Source organism: Apium graveolens, unplaced genomic scaffold (genome assembly GCF_009905375.1).
Source record: "Apium graveolens cultivar Ventura unplaced genomic scaffold, ASM990537v1 ctg1728, whole genome shotgun sequence".
Lineage (NCBI taxonomy): Eukaryota > Viridiplantae > Streptophyta > Magnoliopsida > Apiales > Apiaceae > Apium > Apium graveolens.
This window is the reverse complement of record NW_027417369.1, coordinates 9610-24890: the sequence shown is the minus strand read 5'-3', so window position 1 is coordinate 24890 and position 15281 is coordinate 9610. Positions and strand designations below refer to the sequence as shown.

General features: G+C 36.3%; 2 protein-coding genes across 2 annotated transcripts; both read right to left on the bottom strand.

The window, feature by feature from the left end:
* Nucleotides 1–153: 153 nt before the first annotated feature.
* On the bottom strand, nt 154–9653 carry LOC141700067 (putative polygalacturonase). The gene is made up of 5 exons (XM_074503839.1): nt 9067–9653; nt 8162–8282; nt 7599–7847; nt 7182–7335; nt 154–1431 (listed from the first exon to the last, which is right to left on the bottom strand). Exons 1-5 carry the CDS (start codon nt 9541–9543, stop codon nt 906–908), a joined length of 1527 nt encoding a protein of 508 aa, XP_074359940.1. The 5' UTR covers nt 9544–9653; the 3' UTR covers nt 154–905.
* Nucleotides 9654–10432: 779 nt separating this feature from the next.
* Nucleotides 10433–13768, bottom strand: LOC141700064 (uncharacterized). The gene is made up of 2 exons (XM_074503836.1): nt 13545–13768; nt 10433–11078 (listed from the first exon to the last, which is right to left on the bottom strand). The coding sequence occupies exons 1-2, from the start codon at nt 13737–13739 to the stop codon at nt 10752–10754; spliced, it is 522 nt and encodes a 173-aa protein (XP_074359937.1). The 5' UTR covers nt 13740–13768; the 3' UTR covers nt 10433–10751.
* Between the last annotated feature and the right edge of the window lie 1513 nt (nt 13769–15281).

Genomic DNA, 15281 nt, shown 5'->3' with positions numbered 1-15281 from the left:
CCAGATAAAATGCTTATATTTAACCCAAAAATGTACCTTAAAATTTGGCTTGCAGTGCATATATTCTGCAGGCTGCAACTTTTAAAGGCTAATTTACAAGTTCAAAAGATTAAACAAAAAAAAATCAATTGTAACCTTGTATTTTACACCCGATTCTCAAAATTTAACTCATCCATGGCTCCATGGGTGACATTTATTTGATTATTTGAACCAGCTAGATAACTGAAGGTAAATTGATCAAAGATCAATAGATTATTCTCACACATTTTACTAGTTCATGATGCAATCTATTATTATACTTGCATCACTGTAAACAAAAGCTGAAGGGTTCCGATATCCTGCAAGTTATAATTCAAAAGTAATCTCACCATATCACATGGAATGATTTATACATCTATATAATAACTGCAAAATTCTGAGATTTTGGCCACAGTCTTCTTTTCATCTGGCTAAACAGTAAAGAAAATTTCATCTCAGCACTCTTCCATAACCTTAGACTTGCCAAAACAATTTATACTGCCTTATACTGACTTCAAAATGGCAAGTTGAAGACCCTCCCTGCTGCAACACTAGAAAAGGAGCAAAAAGTATCACTCCGTCATCAATTGAAAAGTTTGCAGAATGAAAACCACAATTTGAAACTCGAGGAATCACAACTATGAGGTTGAATCTACATGACAAATTCTCATACGCGGAAGCTGTCGTCAGATGATCATACATTACATTCACAACCTCTTGTTATAAAGAAACATATTCCCGAAGAAGAGTCCAACCCAAAGGACTTCCTCTGATTAGATATATCATGATCAGCAACTTACAATCTTCCTCTTCAGATGCCAAACCTCTGACACAGTTGGATTGAGCTGAAGAAAATAACCACAGAATTCATATCTGAAGTTCATCTGTCAAGCATCATAATCTGCATCAACACTATTATCAGATGTTGCCTGCTTAACAAGCCTCCCCTCGTCATCATAAATATCAAGATTCTCGCAAGGGGAAGGAAAGATTTTTCCAATTACACGACCTTGAACAAAAGAACACTGAAAGATGTGTTTCTTTTTGTACGATATTCCGACTAATAGGTCCTTGAAAGTGACATTACTCACAGGAATTTCTCGACTACCATAAATGCGGACCGGCACACGAACACCCTGGCCTCGAATTCCACTAAAACTTATGTTGTCAATCACTGGAAGTGCATTTCGATCATAGCCTTCATCCGCGTGTTCGTTGTAGTCGGTTTTTATCACGATTCCCACCCTGACATTATCTAATGTTATGTTACGGAAAGTTATATTTTTAACATATCCACCTCTACCAGGGGCAGTCTTAATCCGAACAGCCCTTTTTGAATTCCATACAAGGAGATTCTCAACTGTTATATTTGAAACCCCGCCGGACATTTCACTACCTATGGATACTCCAGCACTGTTAAGATGCATATGGATTTCATTAGAATATATGAAACACCGTGATATTAACACAAAAATAAATTACAAAAGTAACTGAGTTTTTATATAAGTATTGCCTCATGTAGACCCAAAGTGAAGGGATTTTTTCTTTATTAGAATAATGAAATGATAATTGTAAACCCAAGGGACTTTGCCTGCCATATCTGGAACTCAAAAGAGACTTCACTTAGTTCCAGTATAAACTGAAGAAGTATATCAGCACATGTATATGTTAGGCCCCCGATTAATTTTACTTACGTTAGACGTAAGAAATAATAATTATTTACTAAATCTGGAAATGAGGAATTATTCTTGGAATATTTGGTGGGATAGGAGAGATTTATGGAGTAATTCACTGTCCATTTAATTACAGAGCTGGAAGGAGGATTTTTTGGGCTTAATAAAGTTTCAGCTACAATCTTGGGCAGGGATTGGGTTGATTGTAGACTATATATAGAAGGGTAGCCTGCATGTTTAAGGCATCAAGAAATTTAGATTGAAAGGATGTGTGAGGAGAGCGGGTGATCTCTCGAATATCACCTATGTTACATAATATTTGCTTATTAATACAAGTTCCTGGATTCCAGATTCCACATTCTCTATATACATATACACATATATTATATACGTTCTCTGCAGGGTCTTAACATTGGTATCAGAGCTTCTCCGATCTTGGGGCAATGGCGGGTGCGAAACAAGTTGAAAATCGAGTTGACGAGTTGGAGAAAAGAATTGAAGCAATGCAAGCGGAATTTCAGAAGTGGGATATGGAAAAACTTCAAAATGACATTCCTTTTCTCAAAGAAAGTATGGTTGCCATACTTACAAAAATAGACAGCTATAGTCCTGAGACTACTGCACGATCTACGCTTGTTACTGAGAATTCGCAGCAACATCCAAATCAATCAGGAGCTATGCTGGAATCACTACCACGACGACTAGAATTGCCTGTGTTTGAAGGAGAGAATCCTGAAGGTTGGCTGTTTCGTGCAGAACGATATTTTGAGCTTAATAACATGTCATCTGCAGAGAAGCTCCGATCTGCAGTGGTGTGTTTAGAAGGTGATGCTTTATCATGGTACTATTATGAGGAAGGTCGCCGTCCTTTTCGCAGCTGGGAGGAATTCAAATTACAATTGTTGGAGCGGTTCCAACTTACACAAGTGGGTGCTCTTCATGACCAATTGTTCTCTCTTCAACAAACCACAACCGTACATGAATATCATCGCCAATTTGAGGTACTTTCGGCCCCTTTAAAAGAATTACCAGAGTCGGTGTTGGAAAGCGTTTTCAGAAAAGGGCTTCAACCTGAGATAAGGGCTGAATTGAGGCTAATGGAACCCTTGACGTTGTCCAAGATGATGCGCACTGCCCAACAAATTGAGGATAAAAATGCAGCCATACGACATTTCCAAGGTGGATCAATTCTTTCTAAGGGACAGGCTGTCCAGAAACCTTCTAATCCAACAGGGACTAATTTTTCTCGAAATGTTGTTCGACCATTTTCCGTTGGGCCTCCCTCCACTACATCTGCCCCTCCTTCTGCCAAGACAACAACTGTTTCAAAGTTTCGACGTTTAACTGAAGCAGAAATGCAAGACAAGAGAGCAAAAGGTCTTTGTTTTCGTTGTGATGAAAAATTTGGGCCCGGACATCGCTGCAAGAACAGGGAATTACAGGTTCTATGGGTAAATGAAGATGAACTGGTTGTCAACGAATTCCAAGAGCATGAAGAAGATAACACGACGAATTTAGCTACTGAGATTGACCCTTCGTCTATGGAGCTTTCACTCTCGTCGTTGGTAGGACTTTCTGCTCCTTACACCATGAAGGTTCGTGGTCGGATTAGTAAGCGAGAAGTTATTGTTCTCATTGATTCTGGAGCATCACACAATTTCATTTCTTCGTCATTGGTGACTGAATTAGAGCTACCTTTATCGCATACTAAAGACTTTGGAGTCTCCTTGGGGACTGGAGATGAAATCAAGTCTGCTGGAATATGTCGGCAAGTATGTTTACATCTTCCTGAATTTGATGTTTTTGCTGATTTTTTCCCACTTCAGCTAGGAAATTCAGAGGTAATATTAGGGTACCAGTGGCTGGCATCCTTGGGTGAATCGCACATGAATTGGGCTACTTCAACTATGAAATTTTCGATTGGTGGGGTGAGAGTACAATTGCGTGGTGATCCTGCCTTATGTAAAGCTCAAGTTTCACTGCGTGCTATGGTGCGGACTGTGCAACATGGTGGCCAAGGTATTCTCTTAGAACTTGGGCAAATTACTCATAAAGATGCAACTGACAAGGTCTCTATTCCATCAACCCCAATTTCTACTGCAGTTTCTAGTCTAATTAAGGAGTTCAACGATATTTTTGAGATGCCGTTAGGCCTACCTCCAAGCAGAAAAAGGGATCATGCTATTGTTCTTAAAGATGGCACGGCACCCATCTCAGTTCGTCCTTATCGATATCCCCAGATTCAAAAAAATGAGATAGAACGCTTGGTGGCAGAAATGTTGGCTGCTGGTATCATTCAGCCAAGTGTAAGTCCTTTTTCAAGTCCGGTTTTGCTGGTTCGAAAGAAAGATGGTAGTTGGCGCTTCTGCGTGGATTATAGGGCCCTAAATCAAGCTACTATACCAGACAAATTTCCTATACCAGTCATTGAAGAATTATTAGATGAGCTACATGGGGCTACAGTATTTAGCAAGATAGATCTTAAGTCGGGGTATCACCAAATACGTGTTCGAGCCGAGGATATTCCCAAGACTGCCTTCCGTACTCACGAAGGACATTACGAGTTCCTCGTAATGCCGTTTGGTGTTACAAATGGCCCCTCCACTTTCCAGTCCTTAATGAACGAGGTTTTTCGTGAATATCTCCGAAAATTTGTTCTGGTTTTCTTCGACGATATCCTTGTTTACAGCCCAACAGTAGAGACTCACTTATACCATTTACAGTGTGTTTTTTCAGCCTTGCGTGCTCATAAACTTTATGCCAATTCAAAGAAGTGTGTTTTTGCACAAACAAGAGTTGAGTATCTCGGGCATGTCATCGACGGAACAGGTGTCTCTGCAGATCCTTCCAAAGTTCAGGCCATGGTGGACTGGCCACAACCCAAAACACTTCGAGCATTGCGGGGGTTCCTCGGTTTGACAGGGTACTATCGTCGTTTTGTGAAAGATTACAGTAAAATTGTTTGGCCTTTGACTCAACAGCTCAAAAAGGATTCATTTAGCTGGAACGAAGAAGCCACATTAGCTTTTCAACAGCTTAAGGAGGCCATGATTAACTTACCGGTGCTTGCATTACCCGATTTCTCTAAGAAATTTGTGATCGAAACTGATGCATCAGGTTTTGGTTTAGGGGCTGTTCTTATGCAAGAAAGCCGTCCTATTGCTTTTTACAGCCACAAACTTAGCTCGAATGCGCGCATCAAATCAGTTTATGAAAGAGAGTTGATGGCAATTGTTTTCGCCATCAAGAAGTGGCGCCCTTACCTTATTGGTCGACGTTTCATAGTGCGCACTGATCAACGTAGCTTGAAATTTTTACTCGACCAACGAGTGGTTGATGGTGAGCATCAGAAATGGCTGTTGAAGCTAATGAGTTATGATTTTGAAATTCAGTACAAACCTGGGAAAACCAACAATGCCGCAGATGCCCTTTCAAGAATGCCGGAAGAGATTTCATTGGCAGCTCTCTCAGTTGCAATCATTCTGGATTTTTCTAAGCTTCCGGAGCAAGTTGCTGATGACCCCTTTCTCTCCAATATTAAGCAATGCGTACAAAAAGACCCAAAGCTATATCCTGCATATTCTTTAGTTGGAGGTCATTTACGATACAACGGTAAGCTAGTTTTACCATCCGAATCTCCTTATATCCCTTTATTACTTCAGGAATATCATTGTGGGGTGGTTGGGGGACATGCTGGGATTCGTCGCACTTATCAACGCTTGTCTGCAGAATTTCACTGGAAGGGAATTAAACGTTCCGTCCAGAATTTTGTGGTTGCCTGTGACATTTGCCAACGTAGCAAGCATGAAGCTATGTCTCCGGCTGGCCTTCTACAGCCGTTACCGATTCCAAATCAGGTATGGGAAGATATTACTATGGATTTTATTGAGGGATTGCCTAAATCTCAAGGATATGATTCTATATTAGTGGTGGTGGATCGATTAACAAAATATTCTCATTTCATTCCGCTAAAGCACCCTGTTTCAGCACCTTCAGTAGCCACTATATTTGTTCGTGAAATAGTCCGCTTACATGGTGTGCCTCGTAGCATTATTTCAGATAGAGATAAAATTTTCATGAGCCTTTTCTGGCGTGAGTTGTTTACTTTGCAAGGATCTGAACTGCGTCGTAGTTCTGCTTACCACCCACAAACGGATGGTCAATCTGAAATTGTAAATAAGGGTTTAGAAACATATTTGCGATGCTTTTCTATGGATAAACCCTCTCGCTGGTGGACATGGTTACCTTGGGCTGAGTATAGCTACAACACTTCTTTCCACACATCTGCTGGTATGTCACCGTTTAAGGCTCTTTATGGTCGTGACCCTCCTCCTTTGGTTCCGTATGAGTTAGGCTCTGCGGCAAATATGGAAGTTGACAAACAATTGCGCCAACGTGATGCAATACTAGCAGAATTGAAGGCTCACTTGCTTCGCGCTCAGCAAAAAATGAAGCAAGTTACAGATGCTAAACGCCGTGATGTCTCTTTTGCACTCGGGGACCTGGTTTATGTCAAGTTGCAACCTTATCGACAACAGTCTCTTGCTCGCAGACCCAATGAAAAGTTGGCACCCAGATTTTATGGTCCTTTCGAGATACTTCAGCAAATTGGTCAGGTGGCTTACCGACTCAAGTTACCTTCAACGTCCAAGATTCACGATGTTTTTCACGTCTCCCAGCTGAAGAAAGCAGTCGGCAAACACACATCTTTTTCAACTATTCCTGGTAACATTTCTCCTGATATGGAGTTACTGGTAGAACCATTAGAAGTGCTTAGTGTTCGTTCATCCGCTCAGGCCGGACAAGGAGGTACAGAAGTTCTTATTCGATGGAAGGGATTGCCAGTTTTTGAAGATTCCTGGGAGCAATTTGAAGTCATCTCAGCACAATTTCCTCAATTCAACCTTGAGGACAAGGTTCGAGTTTGGGTGGCGGGTAATGTTAGGCCCCCGATTAATTTTACTTACGTTAGACGTAAGAAATAATAATTATTTACTAAATCTGGAAATGAGGAATTATTCTTGGAATATTTGGTGGGATAGGAGAGATTTATGGAGTAATTCACTGTCCATTTAATTACAGAGCTGGAAGGAGGATTTTTTGGGCTTAATAAAGTTTCAGCTACAATCTTGGGCAGGGATTGGGTTGATTGTAGACTATATATAGAAGGGTAGCCTGCATGTTTAAGGCATCAAGAAATTTAGATTGAAAGGATGTGTGAGGAGAGCGGGTGATCTCTCGAATATCACCTATGTTACATAATATTTGCTTATTAATACAAGTTCCTGGATTCCAGATTCCACATTCTCTATATACATATACACATATATTATATACGTTCTCTGCAGGGTCTTAACAGTATATTGTACGATTGCTATCCACTCTCAAGATTTTTCTCAGAAAAATAAATATATCTATATTCAAAAGCTATGAAAAGAAAAAGAAATTATGCAGTGGCTGGTTTAAACCCAAATTTGATGACATTCTCACCTCACCGTAGAGCGTGCAGTGACGTTCCGAATAAGAATGTTGGTAGAAGGCTGGCCATACGCAATTCCATACTGATCCCAACCGCTCTTTATTGCAATTCCATCATCCCCCACACTTATATAGCTGTCCTCTATTACCAGATTCTCACATGAATCTGCATAGAACACATACGGACTTCATTCAGATACAACTAAAAGCACACAATGAACAGCTAGGAGATGGTATTTCTGCATGACTAATAACTATGCAGAATCCAGAGGGGCTTTTCAGCAACTTCAGAACTAGCAAATGTCATTACATATATGATTTATCCATACTTCCTCACAAGAGGATGACAATGGACGTAAAACATATTCTTATGACAAACAACTGCAGGAGTTACAAATACAATAGTCCCAAATCTTGATGCAAACTTACCAGGATCTATTCCATCTGTGTTTGGGGCATCAGACAATGGAGTCAAAATGGTCACATTTCTGATGATAACATTCTTGCAGTCATAGGGATGGACAGTCCAGAAAGGAGAGTCACGCAAAGTTATGTCAGTAATCTTAATGTTGCTTGACCACATTATCTGTACAAGAGGTCCTCTTGTATGCTTTAGAAGCTTCTCACGGTGCTTCTTCCACCATGTTTGACCTTGTCCATTTATTGTACCATTATGTCCTGTTGAGTGATTACATTCCCATAATTGTCATGCCTACTCAAGATGTTTTGAAGGAAATCAAATAATAAACCATCTGACAAGCTGCAATTCTTAAAAAAATATAAGGAAACATCACACACGTATTACATAATATTCATCCTGCACAGAAATCAGTATCCAAATATAATGCACTTGAGGAAGTTGAAATGAATGCAGTACATATCCTCACACAATCAGACTTTAATATTGCCAAAGCCCTAGGTCTCACCTTTCCAATCAAGCCATGACTTAATTTAAAAAAGAAAAAGAAATATAAAGATTTGCATAAGCTGACCTGTGATGACAACATCATTTAGATTCTGACCATGAATTAGACTTCCATAACGAGGTCCAGGATATTCTCTACCATATCCATATGATGGCAAAGGTGGCATCAAAGTCCAGTACTTCTCATCCTTTATCAAAAGACATAGAATTAGGCAAGGTCTAATTCCATCAACAATTATGCTTGTCTCAGGAAACCAAAACTCCAGCAACAATATGATTGGAAAATTGACACGCAAACATATATATTTTCCATTATTACCGGTTACAAAGAAATTAATCTCAGGACTGATGACCAAAATTAAGAAGCTCTAGGACGTCACTTAGCGCATCACTTAACAAGGAGCTAAAGATTTAAGTAGAACCTAAGTCTCGTTATCACTCGATAGTGTTCAACATTTAAGTAAAGGTGACAGGCCGGGATACGTTATACATTATTTCTTCCAATCCAACATATAAGCTTACAGGCTGGGACACATTATAGGTTTATTTCTTCACGACAAATAAGCTATCAGACCAGGATACATTATAGGTTTATTTCTTCCAATTCGACAGATAAGCTAACAGGCTGGGATACATTATTAGCTTATATCTTCCAATTCGACAAACTAAGCACATTACACATCGTGATCTACTTAATCCAATTGCAACCTCAAACATACAATCACACACAATTATAAATACATTAAAAACATCCGAATATCGAAAATGTGACAAGTATACTCAAGGCGACTCCGAGACTAACACAATTTTGAGCTAAACATCAACTATACAATCACATACAATTACAAACACATTAAAAATATCCGAATATAGAAAATGTGACAAGTGTACTCGTTAGAATATAATATAAGATATAGTTGACGTTTACGGTTTATCTAACGGCTTAAGATTTTAGATGAGCTCGTTACTTACATCGACCCCGAGAATAACAGAATTGTGAGCTAAAAAAAGAGTCATATGACTCGTGAGATTAAACGGAGCAGTAAGCCAATTGCCAGGCGGAACATTAAGCTGACCGCCTCCACGCCTCTTAATCTCCTTAATCGCCGCCTCAAACGACGCCGTATTCAAAGTAAATCCATCACCAACGGCTCCAAAATCTCGCAAATCGAGGACAAACGGCCTTAGTTTGGGAATAGGGCGTGAAGGTATGGCCCACCGACGATACTCCAAGACGCGATCAACGGCTGAGCGTTGCCAGATGAAAATCAGGAGAAATCCAACGGTCCAGAGTAAAGTGAGGAGGATTTGATGCGTGAATATGAATTGCGTAACGGAACGCTTGTAATCGTGAGTCTTGTGGTGGTCTGACATGGATTGATGTTTGTGTTTTAGAGTCATTGATTGATGATTAGAGTGATGATTAGTTTTTAGTGATTCATGGTGCATTTACATGTGTGTATGTATCTGTTGTAGGTCGATGTGGAATTTAATTGAGAGAGTATATGAGCAGATGGATGGCGGTGAAGGAGAAGAAAGAGAGTTTCTATATCTCCTCCGGTGACCGGATTCTTTATATCGTATGACGAATCGACACGCATTTTAACGTCCGTAAATCATTATTTCTAAATAATTTTGAATTTTTATTTAAAATATAATATAATATTTAAATATTTATATAAAAAGAAAATTCTAAAAGTAAATTATAAAACTATACTTTATAATAGTTTTAAAATACGTGTCAAATCTGAGAAAAAAATACGTAAATAATTCAGGGGGACGAATGTAATATTATTTTTTCTTGGATAAATCAATCAAAAATATTTGATGATAAATTATTTAATTTTAAAATTCGACGATAAATTATAAATCAATAACTCAAATGATTAGTTTCGTTTTCTGATATTAGTAACCATGTTGTTTATGGGAATCAAATCTGAAACCATCTATAATATGTTTACATGTTTTAGATATAGAATTAACGGTTCTCATTGTAACCTTATTTTGCGCCAAATTTTTAAAAATCGAGTTAGTAAAATAACTTGTGTTGCCATTTTCATTTTTACCTTTTCTAAGAATGACTCGTTAATTTCATTTTTACCTTTTCTAAGAATGGCTCGTTAATTTGTGAACGCGAAAGGGAGCTCTTCTCTTAAAGACTATAAACAAAATCAGGCCATTTTATGATTTGTTCCAATATCAAGTAAGGAATTTTGTTTGTCCTGTGTTTAGACAAAAGATAGGGTGAGGTTAAGAGGAGAATGAGAGGTATCAAAAAGAGAACAATTATCCATAGATCCTTCATCTAAAGACTGAAAGACAGACTCAAAAATTATACTGAAAGATAAGAATCATTCATAAGAAAAAGTACTACTACAAAAAAATGAACTGCGGTGAGCCAACGATACTGCGGAGATTTCACAGATTCACATTATCATCATCCTCGGCAAAGAAATACATTTCGTCTCACAAACTATCCTAACTCCCGAATAAGAATAAAATTAAGAACAAGAATTAATTGGGGTAGTTACATATTTGTATAACAACATTTGACCCATTGTTCATGTATAAATAATACATTATCAGAAGAGCTGGTTGACAACAGGATCAACAGGTTATATTAAGCAATCAACCTCCAGCTGCATAGGCATTTGCTACTAAAAAAACTTCAGTTTTCCTTTAGAGATGGATTCTTTAGCCTGCTTAATATGACACAATGACTTTTGAGCACCACTCAGGCTGGAGCACGAGTCATTGGACCCAAAGGTGACAGCAAAATAGAGATAAACAGTGCAGAGAAAGGTCAGAAGGACAAGAGCTACTAGGAGGAAGCGGTGCCGGTTGAGGAGTGTTGAGAAGCTGCCTAATTCATCCCCCCGTGTGTATGACTTCCTGAAAGATGGAGAATTAAATGAATTTTGCCTTCTATGAGGAGAAGTTATTTTGCTGTCTAGAACCATTGCTTTATAACGAATCTGCTCCAGCTACAATTTAAGATTAGCTGCTCCAGCTACAATTTAAGATTAGAAGTGTGAACACGTTAGCTAGAGTTAGAGGGTTAAGCATGCATATCGCATATTCTTATATAAAACTGAAACCAAGGGCCTGGGTTGATCCAATGGTTCCATGCTACAATAACAATTATATTTCAACTAGTAAAGATCATAACAGGCTAACTAGAAATGTGCATAGAATTCAATCAAATTATTGACCCATTCTTCTACAATTGAACATCTTCCTACACGCAGTATTTTCTTAAATTCCAATCATATCCTACATAAAGGTTATAATGTCAGGTGGAACTCTTCCTTAGAACAATAAAACAAAACAAAGTCATAGGCTTATAGGCTATAGACTATAGCCCTTGTACATAATTGGTTTAGTGACTATTACACCAGCTCAAGTATACCCTATGCCTTAGTGCCTAGACTCGGTGAAGTTCATAGCCACACTTCGATATGCAAAACTCTTTACGAGAGATTCCATCCAATTATAAAAGATGTGAGACAGCTCCAGCTCGGGATCAAGAGGGAAATGCTCTAGCTTTTGTTGGAATAATCTTAAATTTAGTTATTAATTATTTGTTTATTTAATTATTAGATATTTAGCAATAGATTAATTATTAGAGAAAAATATTAATTTAGAATTGTTTAGTAGTGGGGTAGTGGAGTAGTGGAGTTATGGAGTAAATTATGGACATGTAATTTACCCATTAATTAGTAGTGGTTAGTTTTAGTAATAGTTAGTTTTAATATGTTTGTAAAGCCTATATAATGGCTAGTTTACCTTGAGTTTTTGAAGAAGAATAAAAGTAAGTAAAAAAAAGCAGTACAAGTTCTCTGCAAAATGTAGGTGTCTTTTTCTTCTCCAAGTTTTTTCAACATGGCATCAGAGCTATATGTTATAAGGCTTGTGAGACTCTTATAAAAATACATACATTTATATATATATATATTAAGTATTTATCTGAGATTTCAAATGGTATTAAAAATTTCTCCATATATATTTAGTGAAATATCAAGATGAAATGGTACGTGGAAAAGGAAAGAGAAGCAAGAATAAAAATGAAGGAGGAACATGAGCGGGGGAAATAATGAGAAAGATATCATGGCTCAAGAGGCAATGAAAGAAATTTTATTTTAGAGTTGTGGAGAGAATGTGCTCCAAAGTGTTTTTGGAGAGAAAGTGCTCCAAAGTGTTTTTGATGAGATAGTGCATCAAAATTGATGGTGATGAGAAGTGCATCACAGGTGAAGAGAAAGTGCTTCGTAAATTTAAGATTATGGGGTGAATGTTGGAATAATCTTAAATTTAGTTATTAATTATTTGTTTATTTAATTATTAGATATTTAGCAATAGATTAATTATTAGAGAAAAATATTAATTTAGAATTGTTTAGTAGTGGGGTAGTGGAGTAGTGGAGTTATGGAGTAAATTATGGACATGTAATTTACCCATTAATTAGTAGTGGTTAGTTTTAGTAATAGTTAGTTTTAATATGTTTGTAAAGCCTATATAATGGCTAGTTTACCTTGAGTTTTTGAAGAAGAATAAAAGTAAGTAAAAAAAAGCAGTACAAGTTCTCTGCAAAATGTAGGTGTCTTTTTCTTCTCTAAGTTTTTTCAACAGCTTTCACACCGGGATAAAGGCTATCTCCGTTTGCAAGGACAGTAATCTTTACACTTTATAACTTGTACTCAATTTACCAAACCTGATACCTTTATACAATCCCATCAACAAGTTTCCATCACTTTGTAGCTCATTTTGGGGAAAAGTATTCATAACCACCCTCTCTTTAGGTACTATAGTCCTTAAAATGAGCTCAAAAATTATTAAAATTCAGTTCATACCATGATAAAATAATATGACAGTCCATCACAGTCACATTAAAGAAGCTAATTGTACTACGGAAATTATAATCCCGTAAATAAACATAGCCTTGGCCTACTAATATAGCCTAAAGCACAATGTGCGCTGCTATCATAGTTCCTAAAAAGCTTATGATTAAACACGATAAAAGCCTATAATTAAACACGACGATGATCACACAAACAGCTAATAGACGAAAGAAACCTCAGCTAACAAATTTGTCCAAATAATTTAAACCGCAGCGATCCCTACATCATACACATTTTCAAACACACGAGTCACGACACACATTTTTGTACATTATTATGACTGCTAAAAACTGGTAGCTGCAACAACCATTCAATAATTAACAAACACAAAAGCGATCGATCTATAAAATTAAATAGATCACACATCACAAAAATACGAAACATTTTTAACTACAGATTCAAAATCTAAAATCTGAAATGAAACGTAGATATAAAACACTAGATTAACAGATCTGCGGATGCTTCATATGAAAACAGAAAACATTAATATAAAAAAATGTAAATAAATAAATAAATAAATAAAAACAAAGACAGAACAGGAGAATTTCTTACAGAACAGAAAGTGGAGTTGACAGGAGCAAAACAGAAGTAGGCGAGCAGGTTGTAATGATTCTTATTGAATGAGAAGCGTGTCAAAACTATAGATATAAAAGATGAGTGTGTGTGTCTATATATAAGACGAGGGTGCACGGTGGACTCTAGTTTACTTGTTTGTTTATCATGTCGTTTCGTTGCTTGTTTGGTCATTTTCTATATGCCCGGCGCTTCCGCGTTTTGTTGCGCTGCATCTGTACACGTTACACATATGATCTATCCTTTATTATTGATACTAGCTTAAAACAAGACCTGACAATTCGTTTGTGTCATATAGTTTCGTGTCGTGTATTTTTGTGTACTTGAATGTCAAACACAAAACCGACATGTTTAGCATTCGTGTACATTCGTGTTAGTGTTCTTTCATTTCGTGTCGTGTATGTTGTGTTAATTGAATATTAATATATATTAAATTTAATATTAATATAAAATATATGAAAAATATAATATTTAGATCTCAATTCTATACAATATAATGCAATCAAATAATATTTTTAAAATAAATATGCATACATTTATTATAATTCGACATATATTTATAAAAAATATTAAAATTTAATTATAATATTTATTTATGTCGTATACTTCGTGTCGTGTCGTGTACTCGAAGGTTAAATACAAAACCGACACTAAATCTCGACTGTGTACTTTCGTGTTCGTGTACCAAAAATGCAAACACAAACACTAAATTTTCGTGTCGTGTCCAAAATTGTCGGGTCTACTTAAAACCCGTGTGATGCACGGATCGTACATATTTTTTTAATATTATATAATTTTTAAAAAAAAATTGAATTAAATCCTTAATTTTGTTCATTTAAAACTTTAAATGATATGACTTCATAATAATTATATTAGTAGATGTATATGATCATAACTTTTTAGAACATTTAAACTTATTTAAAATGATAGCATTGGTGTGGGTGTAAATGTTATTGTAACGAAATTATTATTTTATTGAGGGTAAAAATATAATGTCTCCATTATGTTTGGACCTTATAAATATTATTTTATCTTAGCCCGATTCACATGATATATCAACTAAATCTAAATAATTATATTTAGTTTGCTTAAATTTAATTTAGCCCGAAGTAACAAATTAGAATAATATAGAACTCGATATGAATTAAAATATAGATCGGTAGAATAAGTTGAATTTATTATAAAGTATAATGATATAGTGTTCGATATAAAATAGAATTGAAATTGGTAAACTAATAGAGGAAGTTGACTTCAATATCAATCAGAATTAGAGTTGATCGACCCAATAATTAGAATTTGAATAATTAAATAAGGGTAATTAAGTAATTTCAGTAAGTATCGACCGACTACCAAACTTTTAATGTTTCGTTTATTATAATACGGTATAGATTTGTTTTATTTACTTACAAATGTTAACAAGATTAACAAGTATTTTAATGAGAATTTATTTACTCTCGAGGAAACCAAATCAAATATACCGAGTATAACCTTGTTAGATTTGGATTCGGATCTGGATCATAACGTTTCAAAAAATCAGATATCCGGATCCGATCCGGTTTTTACTTTTTTAATAATAAATAAATTATATATATACATGATAAAATATATTTATTTTAGATTTTTTTAAAAAAATAATAGTGACATTATGACTATTTCTCTCTGGGACTTTCAAAGTTTCAGATTAATATCTAATTGACTCATCATTCCTTAGTTGGT